Source organism: Leptodactylus fuscus, chromosome 5 (assembly GCF_031893055.1).
Source record: "Leptodactylus fuscus isolate aLepFus1 chromosome 5, aLepFus1.hap2, whole genome shotgun sequence".
In the NCBI taxonomy this organism is placed as follows: Eukaryota; Metazoa; Chordata; class Amphibia; order Anura; family Leptodactylidae; genus Leptodactylus; species Leptodactylus fuscus.
The window spans coordinates 15,845,809-15,864,006 of record NC_134269.1 but is presented as its reverse complement, the minus strand read 5'-3'; the positions used below and the strand labels follow the sequence as shown (position 1 = coordinate 15,864,006).

The 18,198-nt window shown below is 43.6% G+C and overlaps 1 protein-coding gene across 2 annotated transcripts in view; it reads right to left on the bottom strand.

Moving 5' to 3' along the window:
• Positions 1-602: 602 nt before the first annotated feature.
• Positions 603-18,198, bottom strand: part of ACHE (acetylcholinesterase (Yt blood group)) — a 40,457-nt gene continuing 22,861 nt past the window's right edge. For both annotated transcript variants that reach the window (XM_075272480.1, XM_075272479.1), the window contains exons 2-4: positions 10,153-11,685; positions 9,883-10,052; positions 603-2,634 (exon numbers count right to left, since the gene is read on the bottom strand). In XM_075272480.1, the coding sequence (XP_075128581.1) occupies positions 2,513-2,634; positions 9,883-10,052; positions 10,153-11,663 (1,803 nt within the window). In that variant the 5' untranslated portion in view covers positions 11,664-11,685 and the 3' untranslated portion in view covers positions 603-2,512. The remainder of the gene's footprint in view (positions 2,635-9,882; positions 10,053-10,152; positions 11,686-18,198) is intronic.

Below are 18,198 nucleotides of genomic sequence, written 5' to 3'. Positions count from 1 at the left end.
ATGGCGAGGATGAAAATTACAAGGTAAGAGGAACTGAGAGGAGGAAAGTTTACAAGTTGATTGGAAATGTATGAAGAACATGGAGAGGAGGAAAGTTACAAGACTTTTGGAAGAGTAAGAAGAACAATGGGGGAAGAGGAAAGTTATGGGACAATCGGAAGAGAAAGAAGAGCAGAAAGGAACGTTAAGGGACAATTGAAGAACATGGCGAGTATGAAAATTACAAGGTAAGAGGAACTGAGAGGAGGAAAGTTACAAGACTTTTGGAAGAGTAAGAAGAACAATGGGGGAAGAGGAAAGTTATGGGACAATCAGAAGAGTTAGATGAACTTGGAGCAGAGGAAAGTCATGGAACAACTATACGAATAGGAAGAGTGTGAAGAGAGGTAAAGTTGCGAGACAATTGGTACAGTAAGAACATGGGAAAGAGGGAAGTTAGAAGAAAACTGGAACCATATAGAGGAAAATTATGTGGCAACTGGAAATATAAGAATGGAGTAGCCAAGTTCGAAAAGGAAAGAGCTATGAGATAGCTGAGAGTAGAGGACTAGACTCACCAGACAATCTAATACGAAACATCACAAATTAAACATGACGACACGTTTTACAAAACTGAGAAGGTTTCATGTTCTTTATTGAACGATGCACATACAAGGCTTGTTCCTCATCAGCACACATTTAAGGGAAGGCCTCATGTTCTGGTTTTTAATAGTAGTATCTGGGTCGGACTAGCTATGGGTCCCAGACAAATGTCTCAAACAGTTGACCTTTGAGCCTAGCCTTGGTGAACCCAAGCGTTGTGGCCCTAGTCTTCAAAAACTTGACCAATTTTTGTAGAAGTGTCGTTGTAGTTAAATATAGTTCTGTCATCTATCTATATATCTTTATCTTCTGTAATATAATATTATACCGCACATGAATATATGACTACTCTAGGTCATGAGTTCACAGTATGGAAACCTCCCAATCGTACCCAACCAGATCTTTAGCTCTCCATGGCACATAAAACTAATGAAGATCTGATTGGTTGCTGGCGATCACGCTCCCTATAGATACTTATATACATAATAACCATTGTAGAGTTACAAAAAGAGGCGTGACTACTGAACTTTTCGCAGCTAAGCTGCCATTTGCAATTTTTTTTATTGGTCGGACTGGTTAGATTTACTTATCTGGGTAATATTCGGAGCTAACAGTCATCTGATTTAAAGGGGAATTCCAACTAAACATCGGCTAGTGGTCCAACGGGACTGGGCTGCTCTACTAAGTGCTATGGCCCGTCAATATATTTTTTTGATCCACATGGACTCTACCGTTTGACATGGAATACATACAAATGGAATTCCCCTTTAAATTTAGGGAAAGGTTATGATTGTTGCATTTTAGAAAATGAAAGCAGAGATCTGATTGGATGCCATTGGAGTAGACATGCCAGCCCACTGCACTATATTAAAGGATCCCGACTCCCTTTGTATGGATGTTGTGTAATAATAATAATAAAAAAGACAGACAACCAAGCAAAAATGTAAAACATTGGAAATGCAAAGATAGCACAGAGATACAATGATGGGATTCGTAGCCCCCTTGTCATCGGAGAGCCCGAGTTCCTAGATCTTTATGATATCACTAGTGAGGGATTAAGTGCATAAAAGGTTGGGCTAGACCATAAATTACATATGGCTTCCAGCAGATCTCAGGAACTTATGGCTAGCTGAGGATGAGGGAACTTAAAGGGGAAGTCCACTTCATCTAGGGCTCATAAGGCTGGGCAAGTGAAGTGCTAGAAGGTTTCCCCATAGTTTGACTATTTCGGGGAGTATGGCTAAGGATGTATCCTCCATTAGAAGAGGGGGCGGATTTAAAAGTGGACTTCCCCTTTAACAGTGGCGGCAGTACAATTGTAAGCGCACATGAAAGCTTATGAGACTGGTGAATATTGCAGTACAGTATATTCTATAGGATGGGGCACGTTGGCCCTCTTCTCCTAGATACCCCATATCTTAGGGCCCTGGCAGAGGGGACAACGCTCACAGCATCACGAATAAATAGTCTACACGTAAATCTCCCTCCATATATATATTAGAAATATGTATATATTATATATATATATATATTTATATCTTTATATCCTCGAACACTATATACAGATGGACATGCGGACAAGGGGGTCACAGCATCATACAGGGATATGCCCCCCCACCACACTGCTTTAAGGGTTGGGGGGGGGGGGAGGGTATTGGTGGACATTGGGTGACATACAGTACATACAAGGAAGGGAACAATCACATGACTTGCGTGTGTGATATTGTGATAATGTCCTTAAGTGTGTCTTGCTCTTTTAAGACATCACACAAGAGGGGCAGTGAGGACACAAGTGTCTACAAACCACCCCCGACCGTCACCGCTTGTACGAGGAATCTGTGCAGTGATGTCGTGATGTATCATAGTGATGTCACAGTTCTGTTTTTTGCTAGTAGAGCAGAAGGGTTGGTTCAGTGATGTCACAGTGAGGTCACAGCTCACTGCAGCGCTCCTGCTTGCTGTAATGGTCAAACTGGTTCTTCCATCGCATCATGTAGGCGCTCCAGCGATGGAACTCCACCTTCCACTGGCGCTCGGCTTCATCAATGTTATCTGTAGGAGGGGAGGACAGCGGGAAATCGGAGACAGGAAGGGAGGGAGGAACAGAATAAGAAAAGGCATAAAAAGAAGGTGACAGAAGATACCAGCTATGATAACAGAGCAAGGGGAGGCTTCATTTGGGCACGGAGAAAGTTGGGTTGCAACCTCTGTTGGAAATGTAGGGGCTTCCAGATTGGTTGTCACCTAGCTCTTCCAAATAGAATTCTACTTCGTCATTATATTTATAATACTTCAAGGAACAAGGAGGAGAGGAGGTGGTCCAAAATGTCAGGCTCGGGTCATATGTGCGTTCGGTGAGTCCACTTGGGAACCACCCCCAAATTAAAAAAAAAGTGGGTACCTAAAGAAAACCACGGACCTCATAGACTGAAATAGGGTCCATGTGGCTTCCGACAAAATATGTGGGAGAAAAGAGCTACTTGCAAAACTATTTCCTCCACATATTTCATGTGGATAGGGGAACGGAATGGCCTGAACGCAGTTGCAAACCAGGCCTTAGATATTGGAGATCCAGATTTTGGTTAGCCGGAGGAGTTGTTAGTAAGAATGGGTGTTAGAACAAGGACATTCAGCAGCTTGAGGACTCCAACTCTCAGCAACTCAATTCGAATGAACATAGCGAGACATGTGGTCTAAAAGGGTCTAGAAACAATAGTTAAAGATATTGTCCACCTAAAAATCTGATTACTAGTGCCGGGTGAGGCGGCGATCCTGTCGAGAACTAACAACCATAGTCTAAAACATCTCCAGACACCAGTTTGCTTAAAATTTACCAGGTCAAGGCCAAACCAGCCCATTATGAGATGATTCTGCAATACTAATCAGATTTTTTTGGTGAAGAACCCCATTGTGGTGAAATTATGTGATCAAGAGAACTACCCTAAACTTGTTAATGAACTTGTGGTATTTCTGATTGTTGGCTTAGCAGCATGGTGGCTAAATGGTGTAGCACTGCAGCCTTGCAGCGCTAGAGGCCTAGGTTTAAATCCTGCCAGGAGTTTGCATTGGAAGTCCCATACGGGACAAGGACTGTGAAGAGCTGCAGAATATGGTGGTGCTATATAAGGAAGCATAAATAATAGTATTAAAATATGCCGAGGACGAGATGAAATGGTATTCGATATTAGGCATCCAGATGTTGGATCGTAAGCAGGAGAGGTGTTAGAACATGGACATTCAGCAGCTTGAGGACTACAACTCAACTCAGCTAGAATTAACATATTAGGACTTGTAGTCTCACTGGTTCTAGAAGTAACTATATCCTCTGACTAATAGTGCGGGTGGCGATACTGTCAGGAATAGTGTTTTCTAGAAATAAGTACCTAACAACCTAGTCTAGAACATCCCTAGAAACCGGTTTACTTAAAAATTTACCAGGAGGCGGCCAAACTAGCCTCAATATGAGAGGATTCTGCAATATTATTCAGATTTTTTGGTCATTATAGTGATCACCCCAGGATAATGATCTGTTTGTGATAGTTATGATGGTAGAATTATAACTATTCAAGGACCAAGGAGAAGATGAGATGTCTGCCAGATGGTCTTGGATATTGAGCATCCAGATTTTGGTTAGAGAAGACTGTTGGTAAGGAGGACGGGCATTCAAACATGGACATTCAGAAGTTGAGAGTCACAACTCCGCATAATGGGACATGTAATATCAGAGTAACATTCACCATCTAAAAATCTGATTAATAGTGCCAGATGAGGTGGGTATACTATCAACAATCTGGTGCCTAACAACCCTAGTCTAGAACATTCCTAAATACCACTATGTAAACTGACAATGACCGGAGATAGGAGACCATTCTGCACTATTAATCAGATTTTTTTCGTGGAAATTCCCATTATGTTAATGAGCTTTGTGTGGGATTTAGGATTGTTGATCATCTCTTTTTTATATGTTTTTGATGAGGATGTGCATGGGGTGGATAGTGTTGGTGGTCAATGATGTCCCCTATTGTAGGTCCAGTGACAGAATCTAGAGGTCACACGTCTGATGCTAACAAACAACATGGACAGTCTCTAGAGTTCCTCTTTAATACGTCATATGTCATGATTTGTGCAGGTAAGTGGACAGAAGCATAAGGACAGAGAAGATGAGAGAATATGATATTGAACATGCATATTAGTTACTTAAAGGACATTTCCATCCAAATACAGTTCCTAAGTAAAGCCACCACAGCTCTTCTGGGTGGTACCTCTACATAACTTATCAAAATGGTTTTCCTAGAATTTTTTTTTTTTTTTTTTTATCTCCCCCCCCCCCCCCAACTAGGGATGTTCTGGTTGTGGATTATCTTACCTAGGTCTACACTGGACTGGCTTGAATTTAAGTTCCTCAAATAAGGAATTTAAAGGAATTGATCACCATTAAACACATCTCATTCCACCCCATGCCTGTACAGGTGACTACTGCAGCCAGTCACTGGCCTCACTAGTCACATGTATGATACCGCTGACATCACTGCTAATAAATCACTTTTTTCACTGAGGCTAGAGCAGTCATCTGTGCTTCTTCAATTCTAGACCAGCCAGGTTGTGCAAGGGTTGGAACAGGAGACCCAATACCACAATGGAGGACCAATGCCATTAGAAAATCCTCTCTTTTTAAGTATACCTCTCTAGGTAAACTACACTAGAAACAGTGAAGGGAGTGATTTTTCTCCCCCTTGTCTATATCAATTGGTCCCTCCTAATCTGGTACTGCTCCCTCAGCAGATGGGTTTGTTACAATGTGAAGGTGCAGGTATAGATGAATGATGTACACAGAAATCTGGTGGCCCCATATGAGAATAGATTGATACTACCCAAAAACCAGGTGAGGAGAGCAAAAACCAAACAAAAACCTTGTTCCTCTGTGCTGATCAATTTCTTAAAGGGAACCTTTCACCATCTAACTCTTTACATCCTTCAATAGGACACGCTCCAATCATTCTGGCACAGTTGGAATTTTTTCTCTAGTCCCCACCATTCCCAAGCAATCATTTCTGTTCTGTTCAGCACAGTTATGCTTCCTGCTGTTGTGTGGGCTGTCCTGGACTGAAGCAAGTAGTCTGAGACCGCCCACCTATGCATAATTAGCACACTGTGTGCTAAAACTAACAACAGCAATTGCTCAGGAACGGTGGGGGCTAGAAAATAAATTCCAACTGCACCGGAATCAGTAAACTGGCCCCTATCCAAAGATACGAGAGTTTGAGATGGTGAAAGTTCCTCTATAATATATATTTATATCCATTTTTCTGATACATGGACCAAACGCTAAATAAATAAAATTCTGGCTTCCTGCAGTCTCCACTAGGTGGCGCTAACTGTATATGGACTGCAGTATTTTGTTGCGCAGCAGCAGAGGATGCAGGTGTAAATTTGGCCTGTAAATGTAACTCCATTCACCGACAGCAAACCAAGCAAACGTTACAAGGAATGGAAACATGCTATAAAAAAAAAATTGCAGACTTTTTTTGTAGTCCAATTGGCATAGGTCTGGCCAACCCCTTTAAATAATTTAAAGGTAACCTGCCGCTAAAAGGGCACATACTTTATATCTTGTAATAAGTGTCAGCATAGCACATCAAAATCAGTTACCATAAGGCAACCCTAAATCTAGTGTGCTATCATACGCTTTGTAATGATTTAACCACTAGGTGGTGCTGCAATTTTTTTTTTTTGCAAATGCTATACTTGACCATGTAAAAGGTTAATGTCCATATTTCTTAAAGGAGAAGGCATGCAGATTGATGAGCCAAACGATTAGGTGCATTTTTAGTCATTTACGAAAATTAGAGGGTTAAAAAAATTAAAAGGCAAAAAACTAAAACAAAAATAAATTTATTGAGTGTATAAATAAAGAAAAAAAAAATGAAATGAAGCATGCATCGCTGGGAGACGTTATCTGAGGGTTCGAGGTGGTAACGTTAAAAGTTTGTCAGTCGCACTGTGATCACCATTCGGGGTGGGGGTAGGAGGGGGGCTCGCTTTATGGCAGGATCATAATATTCGCTGCAGTATAAGCACACACAACAGTGTGAACAGCAGCAGCAGGTAGGGGGTGGTGTTTCGGGAGTCGGTCGAGCAGGGCTCTGTGGTCGCTATAAGGGAGAAAGTCAGAGGTCAGTATTACAGGGTAACAAATTCAATATCACAGCCTCCTGCCTGGCATTGGAAACGTCAACCGTAAGTTTTAACAGTCAGAATTTTTAGTTTCAAGTCACTGGAAACGCTAAATTTTTTTTCCTGTCCTTTTAACTATTTCCTTTCATAGTACGGAGACCTACCCTATTGTCACCTTCCTACCCTATTGTCACCTTCCTACCCTATACTATACAGATTATGGCCGCCATATATAAAAAGTACAATGAAGACCAGAAAACTGACAAAACCCCTTAAAAATATGAAAAAAAACAAAAAAAAAAAAACATGTATCATAATGGATTCAGGTAACAGCCCTCTAAACATATCCCCATGACAACACTTCTTGCCCCAGTTCCGAATTGTTCAGCGGAAACTGAATCCCGAGTGGCTGCTTTAAGGCCTAGTGTCCACATGACAATAGCGCCCTGCCAGACGTATGGACAGGATGTGTTGTCATAGGCCTTTGGGAGAGTCAACAAAATTCAGCACAGCAGATCGGTCAGGGTCACCTGAATCAGACGGTGTTTCCCCCTTGTGAATCGCTGCCTCCATTGCCGAGACATTACCATTTTAGTAAATATACAAGTTAGCCCTTTGAAGCAACATGGCCGCCGCCGTTGTTCCAAAGGGCTAATTTACATAATGACAAAACCGCGACATCTCGGCAATGCAGGCAGCGATTTACAAGGGAAAAACACTGTTTGATTCTGGTGACCCTGAACTATCCATCTGTGGGGTTTGGTTGATATGCTGGGTTTTGGAGACATTACCTTTAAGGAGGGGCTAAAGGTTAGGGCCTTAACGTTCACTGATCCCCTTGTTACGGCTTGGGTCGCACTTGATAATTCTTTCACTAGTGCTTTATTGTGCTATATTTTTATGGACAAGTAAAGCTGCAGTGTAAAGCACGAGGAACAGAGCAGCAACCTAAGCCACTTACGTAGGAGCAATCTAGGATACCAATACTGATGGCCAATGGAAAGTACTGGATGAGATCAGTAGAAAACAAGGATATAAATTGCTGTGTCCACTTTACTACTTACTAAGCATAGCGCCATACATTGTATAGTGGCTGTGCTTGGTACTGCACCTCATCTGAACTGGACTGAAGTGCCACAGTCATGTGACCAATGGAGGTGATGTCATTGGGATTTAACGCCACCCGTTAAATGTTCCTAAATATTGAGATCACATAATTTAGGTTAAAAACACCACATTAGTGAAGTCCGCGTACAATGGATTATGGGAAGGCTAAAACCAGAATCCAGCAAAAAGTCATACTCTAGGCTTTGAGACTACAAATCCCGCCATGATAAACCTGATATTACAATAATGGATGGGGCCCCAACTCTCATGGGCCCCATAGTGGCTGCCTTTGTGTTTTGGCAAGGTCATGGGTCGACCATCTCCAACACCAATTGAAAGAAACCCTCGAAATGTTAGATGGAGCAGGATCCAAGAGTCTGCACCGTCAGTGCAGCAAAGCCGTAAAGCAGTTTAGTGAGAGGTGCAGATCTCTAAGCATTCAGATGGAGAGAAAGGCAGGAGATAAAAATGTTAGAGCGGACCCGGTTAGTATCGGATAAGTCGTGTTAATATTACACAAAAGCCATAAAATGCAAGAGATACACATGGGGTTAATTGTCACTTATATAACAGGTTACTTTTGTGCTACTTTTTTGCAAGCACAACTCACTGAGTGTACTGGAGGGAAGAGATCGGACACACGAGGTCCAACATTGCAAGGAACATGGCGCTAATTTATTTTTATTAAAATATGTGAAAGCTATAATTTTTCTTCTAACCCGTGATCGTGGGGGCGGCCATCTTGCCTGAGCTCCTCCTCTCCTCTGTTAACAGTAATTTGTAAACACTATAATCTTGGCTATAGACTGGGGCTGACTCCTTATATAATAGGTTTAGCATACAAACTGAGTTAAGAGCCATTTTTTTGGTGACACTCTTTAAGCCCAGGCTGACTGACCATTTTATTTGGGTATTTTGGGTCCTCCCAACCCTCCTTCTCCTGTTGATGGCAGACAGCAGATTTTTAAAGGGATTCTACCATTAAATCACTTTTTTTCTGGCTGACACTTAGGCTATTCTCCTACCTTTAGGAGTCTTCTCTGCACCACCGTTCCGTAGAAATGTCGGTTTTCACCGGTACGCAAATGAGTTCTCTTGCAGCACTGGGGGCGGGCCCCAGCACTCAAACAGCACTGGGGGCATCCCCAATGCTGCGAGAGAACGCTTCAGCTCCGCCTTCTTCAGGAACGGCCTCTTCACACATCTTCTGGTGCAGGCGGTGAAACTTGTAGGTCTCGGGCAGAGCCAACTGCACATGTCCGTGGCCACATGAAAAATGACCACATAGTAAGTAAGCAGCCATTTTCTTGTGGCCTGTGAGCATGTGCAGTCGGCTCTGCCTGAGGCCTAGAAGTTTGACCGCCAGTGCCAGAAGAAGATGCGTGAAGAGGCTGTTCCTGAAGATTGAGACGGCGCTGGAGATTTCCCTCACAACATTGGGGACACCCCCAGTGCTGTTTCAGCGCTAGGGCCCGCCCCAGTTCTAGAAGAGAACTCATTTGCATACCGGCAAAAAACAGGATTTGTACGGAATGGCGGCGTGGAGAAGACCTCTAAAGGTAGGAGAAGAATAGCCTATTAAGGCTATTCCTACATGTTAACCAGAAAAAAAAAAAAAAAAAAAAAAAAAAAAAAAAGTGTTTTAATGGTAGAATCCCTTTAAGGGTTGGACAATTGGATTTCAATATCCCGACTGATTATCGGGGAGAGTGGCTTTAGATCTTGGTTGGTGGATCCTACCAATTTGGCAATCTAAAACATTGAGAAAACAGACTGGATCCAACTTATATTGGAGTTGTAGTAATATCCATCAGTTGAATAATGTTATTTGGTCATGTTGAGTAAAAATACTACGCATTTTTGGACAGTTTGTGGGAATGGTGGTGGTCAGGATGAAGGCCTGGAGTATCCCTCGTTAATTATCTCAACTTTGAGGCTAAGAACCAAGGAACGGCTTAAGTCAAGACTTTATGCCTGACATGGACACAGGAAGGTCAAAGTTGGTAAAGTCTATCATACCTGTGATGTTGAGGAGCTTGGGCAAGAAACGGTTCCAGAAGGTGCAAGTCTGGACTCTTATTCCCTGCAGGGTCTGGACGGGCTTGTTATTCAGTGCTAAATACCTTTGCTCTGTTGCGGTGTACACAGGCCATCTTGCTTGACGGGAATTAGCATTCTCATTAGGATCTCTGGTAGTGAAACACAAAGAATTAGAACAGTCAAAAATGGAACGGACTTTATAGGTCGCCATAATATTTTCTCATCTCATTTCACAGTGTTCACTCTCACCCGGTCCGTGCAAAGTTGGCCCAGTAATGCATTATTCGCCGACTCAGGTCTGCCTCTTGTTTGGTATAGTTTAGTTTTGGCTCCAGAGGAAGACCAAAGACAAACTCAATTTCATACCCATGTGGAACACCCATCCATTGTGGCCAGGCAAGGTTGGATGCTCTGTGGTCGAAGTAATAAGCATATATTCTGTTCCCAAACTCTGACACCTTTCCAGCAAAGTGAGTCATAGGGCAAATTACATTTTGGTCTCCCACTAACTGGTCCATAGCATCCCTGTTTTTTACTGCAGCATGTTCATCAGACCAGTCTGTATATTGCATCACGACTGCTTCGAGAGCAATGTCATTGGCTTGAGGGACACTCATCCTTACTCCGCCGAGGAACTCTTCTCGAGTGATCAAGCTCTCATTGTTCTTGGTGAAGCCTGGTGCTCCATACAGTAGGAAATAGGAACCTTCATTCTGGTTGACACCTACAATCAGTGGGCATGGCTTAAACCTGCCCATGTTCATCAGGGTTTCAGGGGGTTCCGGGAAAAAGTCTCCATCAGGCACAGGAACAAAGGCAAAACGGAAGACACTTGGTGCTGGAAGGACAGAAAACTCGTGGTCAATGAGTTTCTGTGGTGGATTTGACCGGAGACAATTCAGCAGCTCTGTATCATTACCCTGCTTACACTCTAGTAGTTTACCCAAAAGTTCAGCTCGGCGCCGACCCTCTTGGGGTGTCACAGTTGCCCATGGTGTGTTTGGAGATCCACTCTGCAGTATAGCTTTAGAGAATAAATGATGACTACCTGGAGAGAGTACATGCATGCCAACAGAGGCACCCCCAGCACTCTCGCCAAAGATGGTGACTGTTCTAGGGTCACCACCAAAAAATGCTATGTTATCTTGGACCCACTGAAGTGCCAGACGTTGGTCAAATAAGCCCACATTTCCCGGAGCATCTGAACTTCCTGGTGTCAGTGTCAGAAAACCAAATGCTCCCACTCGGTAATTCATGCTAACTACAACGACTTTTTCTGTGTGACATAGATAACGACCATCATACACATCGAGGGAAGAGGATCCACTGTAGAAGCCACCACCATAGATCCAGACCATGACTGTTGCATTTGTAGGACGTGGGTAAGGAACCCAGATGTTAAGGTACAAGCAGTCCTCACTCATGGGCCTATTAGGATTCCACATTTCCATCCCAGAAAAACCAGGATACAGGGTGTCAAAGTATTGGTAGCATGCGTTAGGATAGTTGGTGGCATCCCAAACATCACTCCATGGCTTTTTTGGTTCAGTCCGTCGAAATCTTAACTTTTCAACTGGTGGCTCTGCAAATGGAATTCCTAGAAATCCGGTGACATGGCTTGAGAGGACATTTAGCCGGGTACCTCTCACTTTACCCGAACGGGTGGTAACCAAAAGTTCCGAATCACTCTGACCGAGCACATGAGACAAGAGGAGAGAGAAGGTGCAGAAACCAAACAGCGTTAGAGATAAGAACTGCATGACTGGTCCTCACTGAAATTACCTGAGAAAATAAGAAGACAAAGCAAAGAGATTCTAGGTTAACGCACAAACTACTCAAGTTACAAAAGGCAGGCAAGAAAAATTGAGCAAGAACAGTAGGGAAAAAAAAAAAAAAAAAAAAAAATGCAATGATTTGGAAAGTGGACAATTTCTAAGAAAAACATGAGGGCTGAGAGATAAGAAAGGAGAATTGGTTGCACGGAGAAAGATAAGGAAAGAAGAACGTAGGGCAGTGGAACAAGACTAAGATGGACAACTTGAGCAAACATCGACAAAGCCAAGATAACTAATAACCTGACATTCAAAAAAAATTCTAACCAAGGGCCAGAGACCTTTGTGCTTCTATAACATTTTCTTACCGTCTTCTGCTCTCTAAAGCTTTTGTCCCTTTTCGTCCACCTTGTGTCTCTCTAACCCCGAGGAACCCTGCAACAGCTGTGATCTCACCATCAAAGCAGCGAGAGACGGAGCTACAGGAGGTTTATGGAGAGCGATAGAGGGGGGAGTAACGTTAAGGGAGGAGAATGTAGGGGCCTCTCTTATCATAGTTCACAGGACTGGTGTTGGCTGGGGTGCCCTTTATCCAAGTCCAAAAAAATAAAAAAAATTCTGAACAGATGGTAGTGGTTAGGTTTTCCACTATCATAAAATTATGATTTATTGTGATGTTTTGTTTGGATATTTTTGAGAAAAATGACTCAATATAGACCATGAACTGCCCATAACTCCATCAGATGCTTGATAGCCTACTATTATATTTTTGCACCATGGGAGGAGACCTGACACCGCCAGCTCACGTGAACCTGGAATCAACAAAAATTCCACAGAGATAGAGCTACGGTTGGGATCCAAGGTAAGACCTCACGACAGATACGGCGCAACATAGATTCTTTGCAGCCTTTGGAATAATTTACGACCTGATCTCCTACAAAATCTATGGTCTGCTAAGTCACTCAGCGTGAACTGTACAGTATCTAGCAGGTGGGAGTCCCAGCTGCCAGAGAGTGTATCTGCATCTGCTCAACCTCTGTTCATTTTAATGGAAAGTGACGTTGCGAACCAACACTGAAAATGAAGAATGGAGAATTAGACCTCAAAAACCTCAACTTTGAAAACTCTAAAGGTGTGGCCCCTGAAGTCACCAGAAAGCAGTTTTCACGACAGCCACAAATTTTGTTACATCTTTGTAATTGGTCAGCTTATGTAATGGGTAGACCATACACGTGACATGGCTTTCGGTTTATAACCCCATTGGATGAGAGTGGGGAAACTCCATACGCCTAATCCTGCCAAAAATCAGCTGGATATGCCAATCTTTCTCTAATGTGTATGGCCTCCCATCTCTGGCTCAAAGACTGGTGTCCCTATAACACCAATATGTCTTAACAGACCATACATAACACACAGAGTAACGCCGGGCGTTTATCACAGCCGTACACGCTGGCATTACGGCAGACTGCCGAACACTTCCCATTCACTTCAATGGGAGCACTCCCATTGAAGTGAATGGGAAGTGTTCGGCAGTCTGCCGTAACGCCGGCGTGTACGGCTGTGATAAACGCCCGGCCTTACTCTGTGTGAATGCCCCCTTAAAGGGGTTGTCCAGGAATTGGGCAAACCCCTGTGGAGGCCAGGGAAGATGTAACAAAGAAAAATAAAATTACACTGTTCTGACCCTGTCTCCACTCCATTGTCCACCACTGGTGTCCAGTTGGTCTTCATGTTGTGTCTTGGATCCTGGGACTCAGGAGACCACCGAAATTAGCGGCCTCAGTGGTTTCTGGAAAGGAACCAGTATCAGAACACAGGACTTTTGGCAATCAGGACAAGGCTAATGGACACCAGTGGTGGACAAGAAGAGTATTTTTATACTACATATCCATATTCTGGCAGAAGCATAGGTGGTCACATGTGGATCTCTCCATCCAGTGCGGTCATTGCTCGGCTGCTTCCATGACTCCCATTGATGTCAGTGGAGACAAACATCTACCTATGTGACCATCTCTTCATTGACTTTCCGCCCAGATGTCGTAGGCAGCCGCTACCTTGCCAAGTAGGACAAGGCTCAGGAGCCCTCTGTTCTAGAAACAGGTGTAGGTCCTACAGGTGGGGCCACATCGATCAGACATGTATGGCATATCCTGTGTAGATCGTATGTCATTTTGGGCTTTCTGCAACCAAAGACTGAATCCCACAACTATTGATACCAGAATAAAGGAATTTAGGTCAAGGGGATTTATATCCCGGTATTCAATGAATCTTCTAGCACAAGTCTAATATAGAATGCTATAATACGAGCAGTCATTTAATGTTCTGATGGACCCCTTCACCCCCTTCACTACTTTGGAATCTCCCTTTGATGTCCCCGAAGTAGTGGTCGTTTTACGGAGTGTGATTTCTGACAAGCACTGACCCAGGTTACTCCCCCCCCTAGCCACCCTCGAATGTTTTCGCTGTCAGCTTCAGCTGGTTGGAAAGGGGAAGGGGGGGATAAATAGAAAGAGACTGGGAGAAAGACATATCCTGCAGCTGTCTCTTGTCTATTTTGGGCGAGCTCGCAGATAGCGTTTCAATAAACATGCATATATATACACTAGCGCCGTATACGCCTCACTGCTCACTGAGTGTAAAGACCTTGTCGTCTGGGATTGTCATTTACATGTATGCCATTCAAGGGTAGTATGGGATTCAGGAGCTGTTAAAGGGAACTTGTAGGAATTAGGAATAGACATGGAAATATATAGGGTGCAAGTGCACCAATGGAATAGGGCGCAAGTGCACCAATGGAATAGGGCAAAGTGAGGTTTAGTAGAGCAGGCGAAACAAGGCCCACCTCCATGTAGAGATGTAGAGTCCTCCCATCTATCTAGACCTGGGAGCTACTGCAACCTCTGCACCCACTAGTGTTCAGTCCACAGAGTCATGGGACCCAGGGGTGTAGCTATAGGGCAGTGATGGCGAACCTATGGCATGGGTGCCAAAGTTGGCACTCAGAGCCCTCTCTTTGGGCACCCATCTGTGGAACAGATTACACTGTGTGTGGGCCACTGTGGAGCTGATTGTACTATGTAGGGGGTCATTGTGAAGGAGATTGGACTGTGGGGGGTCACAGTGGAGCAGAAAGCTCTATAAAGCTCCATTCATATGACCATATTTTGCAGGCCTGTAATTGTGTGCAATTGTGGATCCGCACATTACTAAGGTTAAATTGCCGTGTGATAAGTTAGTGGGTTTTTGGTTGCAGTTTGGGCACTCTGTCTCTAAAAGGGTCGCCATCGCTGCTATAGGGGCTGCAGTGGTAAGGATTGCCATCAGACCCTGAGGAAGTCCTAAAGGTCCCTTTGCACATAAACCACTATTGTAAATGGTACAAGGCCGACAAGGGGCCCATTCTAGATTCTGCTTTGGGGCTTCCATTTACGCCTCAGTGGGGACCCCAATCAGCTGATATATTAACATACAAATGATAAGGTTAGATAGCATCCATCAAGTTCAACCAGAGCCACAACATGAAGATCCTGGGCCCCAAGTCAAAATATTTAATGGGTCCCCTCCCTATCCTGTGCCATTTAGAATAGTCATATACTTTACTTGGTAGAGGGAACTTGGGGCCCTTTCAGGATCCAGACCTGACAGCGACAGCTACCTCTGCACCCCCTATAGCTATATAGTACAACCTATAATCCTATTATGTTGATCCAGAAGAAGGTAATCCTATAAGGCAGATGTCAATGATGCCATATATGATAAAAAAAAAAAAAAAAAAAAAAAAAAAAAAAGTCTCCCTACTACTAATAAGATTGGGAACATAAGCGGTGTTGCTTTAGGGGTCACGGTGGTTGCAGTCATTACGATGGTGGATGGCACCAACAAGGGATGGGAATGATGTGAAGCAGTCATCATGGCGGTCTGGGCCAGAGAGAAGAAAAAGGGAAATACAGCTAAACTATATGGATGGGACTGGTTGACCATTGTGAAGAGAGGTTACACCGGGGGCCTAGGCTGAGCTTTCACCCATGAGCCTTTAGTTACGACCCTGTAAGGAAAGCTATATTGATGGGCAACTATTTCAGACAATACTTTAAGGGCAACTGCCCTATAGGAGAAGATCTTGAACCTGTTAGAGTTACACAACCCTCCTTAGGACGATCAATACGTCTTGGCAGTCACACCTTAATCCCCAGGCACGCATATGGAGGTTTATCACGCAGAAGCCGCAGAGTCATTAGCGCCTACTGTTGTTCATTGGTGGCGTAGACATACGGCAATTACCGAGATGATAGAAAACAGCAGCTTGTTAAGAGCAGGAAATACTTCACAGATAAGAGCGAGGCCTGTCAAAGCGCAGAAACATCGACGAGACTGCGCTCCGTATTCTGGAGGGGGGTATCTGCGACGTGTATACCAGCTCAGGCTGCCAGGCCTCGGCAAATGCATCACTAATAGGGGAAGTGCAGCAGGTCCCCTACTTGGCTAATGAAATGAATGAAATAGCTGGACAGGGAGCGAAGGGAGGGGGAAGGAGGAGAAGAAGAAAAGACACCGCCAGGAGGAGCGGGAGGGGAGCAAAACACTGCGACGACCAGGCAGAGGAAGAACTGACAGGGTGTCATTCCACAGGAGGCAATGAAGGTGAAATGACAAGAACAAGCCTCATCTGGGGGCTCCATACCGTATACTGTATGACATCTTACGCGGATACAACTCAACTGGGGGCCTCCAACCTCAAATCACAAGCAGGGTGGGCAATGCCCCAGAGCGCCAAGGGCAATAGCGCCAGGAGCAAACTAATAGCACCCAGTAATATCTAGTGGGGTCATTTGTAGGTATTATATGCATTTTCTAAAGGGAGTTTTAAGTGGCCTGTAGGTGGTAGGATTATCTTGGCAGCGTTGTCTGTGTACTCTATGGCAGTGTGATCTTGGCACTGTAGGGCGGTAGTATCTTGGTACAATATTGCAGTATTACCTTAGTCTATGGTGGTGATATGTAAGATTTATATAGTAATATTATCTGGTACTTTATGGCAATATTATCTTGGCATTATATGGTGGTCATATGTGAGCTGTTTATGACAGTTGTCCCAGAACTATAGGTCAGCATCTCAGTACAATATTGCAGTATTATCTTAGCACTCTATGGTTGCGATATGCAAGCTATATTTGGTAGCAATATCTTGTTACTATATGATGGTGATATTCAAGCTGTATATGACAGGTACGTTGGCACTGTATGTCAGTATTATCTTAGTACAATATTGCAGTACTCTATGTGGTGATATGCAAGCTGTATAGGATAGGGTTATGTTGGTACTATAGGGCAGTACTATCTTAGCACTGTAAGGTGCTAAGATTGTGCTGTATATGGTACTATATAGTGGAGATCTGTGAACAATGTATGGCAGGGATATCATGGCACATCATGGTGGCATTATCTTTGTTCTATAGGGCAGTATTGTGTTAGCGATTTGTGATCTGTATATGGAAAGGGCATCTTGGCACAACATTGTAGTATTATTGTAGCATTGTATGGTAGGGCTATAGGAACTGTATGTGGTAGTACAATCTTGATGCTATAGGGCAGTATTATCTTGCCAGTAATACCAAGACACCACTGCCATTGACATGGGGGCCCAGGAGCTTCACACCAACACTTTAAGGGGCGGTAGACTTAATAACTAAGGAGAAACATATCAGGCACACCTACTATCTAAAGCTACAGGTTCTTTCAATTAAACTTGTAGAAATTTTGACCAGGAAAAAAAAAAAAAATAAAAATAAGTGAGCCATATCTTGATAATTTTCTCCATTTTGGCTGGAAGTTGCGTTAAGGGTGTGGTTTACCAAAAGGGGCGGAGCAGTGCTTGTCTAGCCTATCACTGCAGGCAGACCTGTCGAGGGTATCGCAACCGCTCCGATCAGAGACTGCAGATGTACAATGTAGCAGGACAGCTATAGGAGACATGGTTAAATTTCCACTTTTGGACTAGGATAGCGGTAGAGTAACCACCGATTCTCAAACATGACCAGAAGGAATCAATTATGTCAAAACAACCAACGATGGACAGTCTGTCCCATTGCTGCATACTGATACGGAACCAGAGACATCATCCTCTACCAACCAACCACTGCACAGCAATCTGACAGACAGACTACAACCAACCAAAGTGCTACCGAGGGGAGGCCATCATGGTCCACAGTGGATACAACATCATCCGATTCCACCCATTGTATCTATCATATATATATCTCATATCCTTCAATGTTGTAGCTGTCATTACATATCCATCTATCCTTCTCATCTCAGACCCTCCTGTATCTTTCTATGTAATAGCCTTCTTTATCTTCCTGCCTATCTCGTCCATCTCTATCATCTCTCTAATATCCGGCTTACGATCCCACTCCCATACACAGATAGGGATCAGCTACGTTTACAATTGATTTACTAGTAATCTCTTTTAGTTTGCAGCACCCATAAGTAAATACACATAAAATAAACCCAACCAGTGACTATC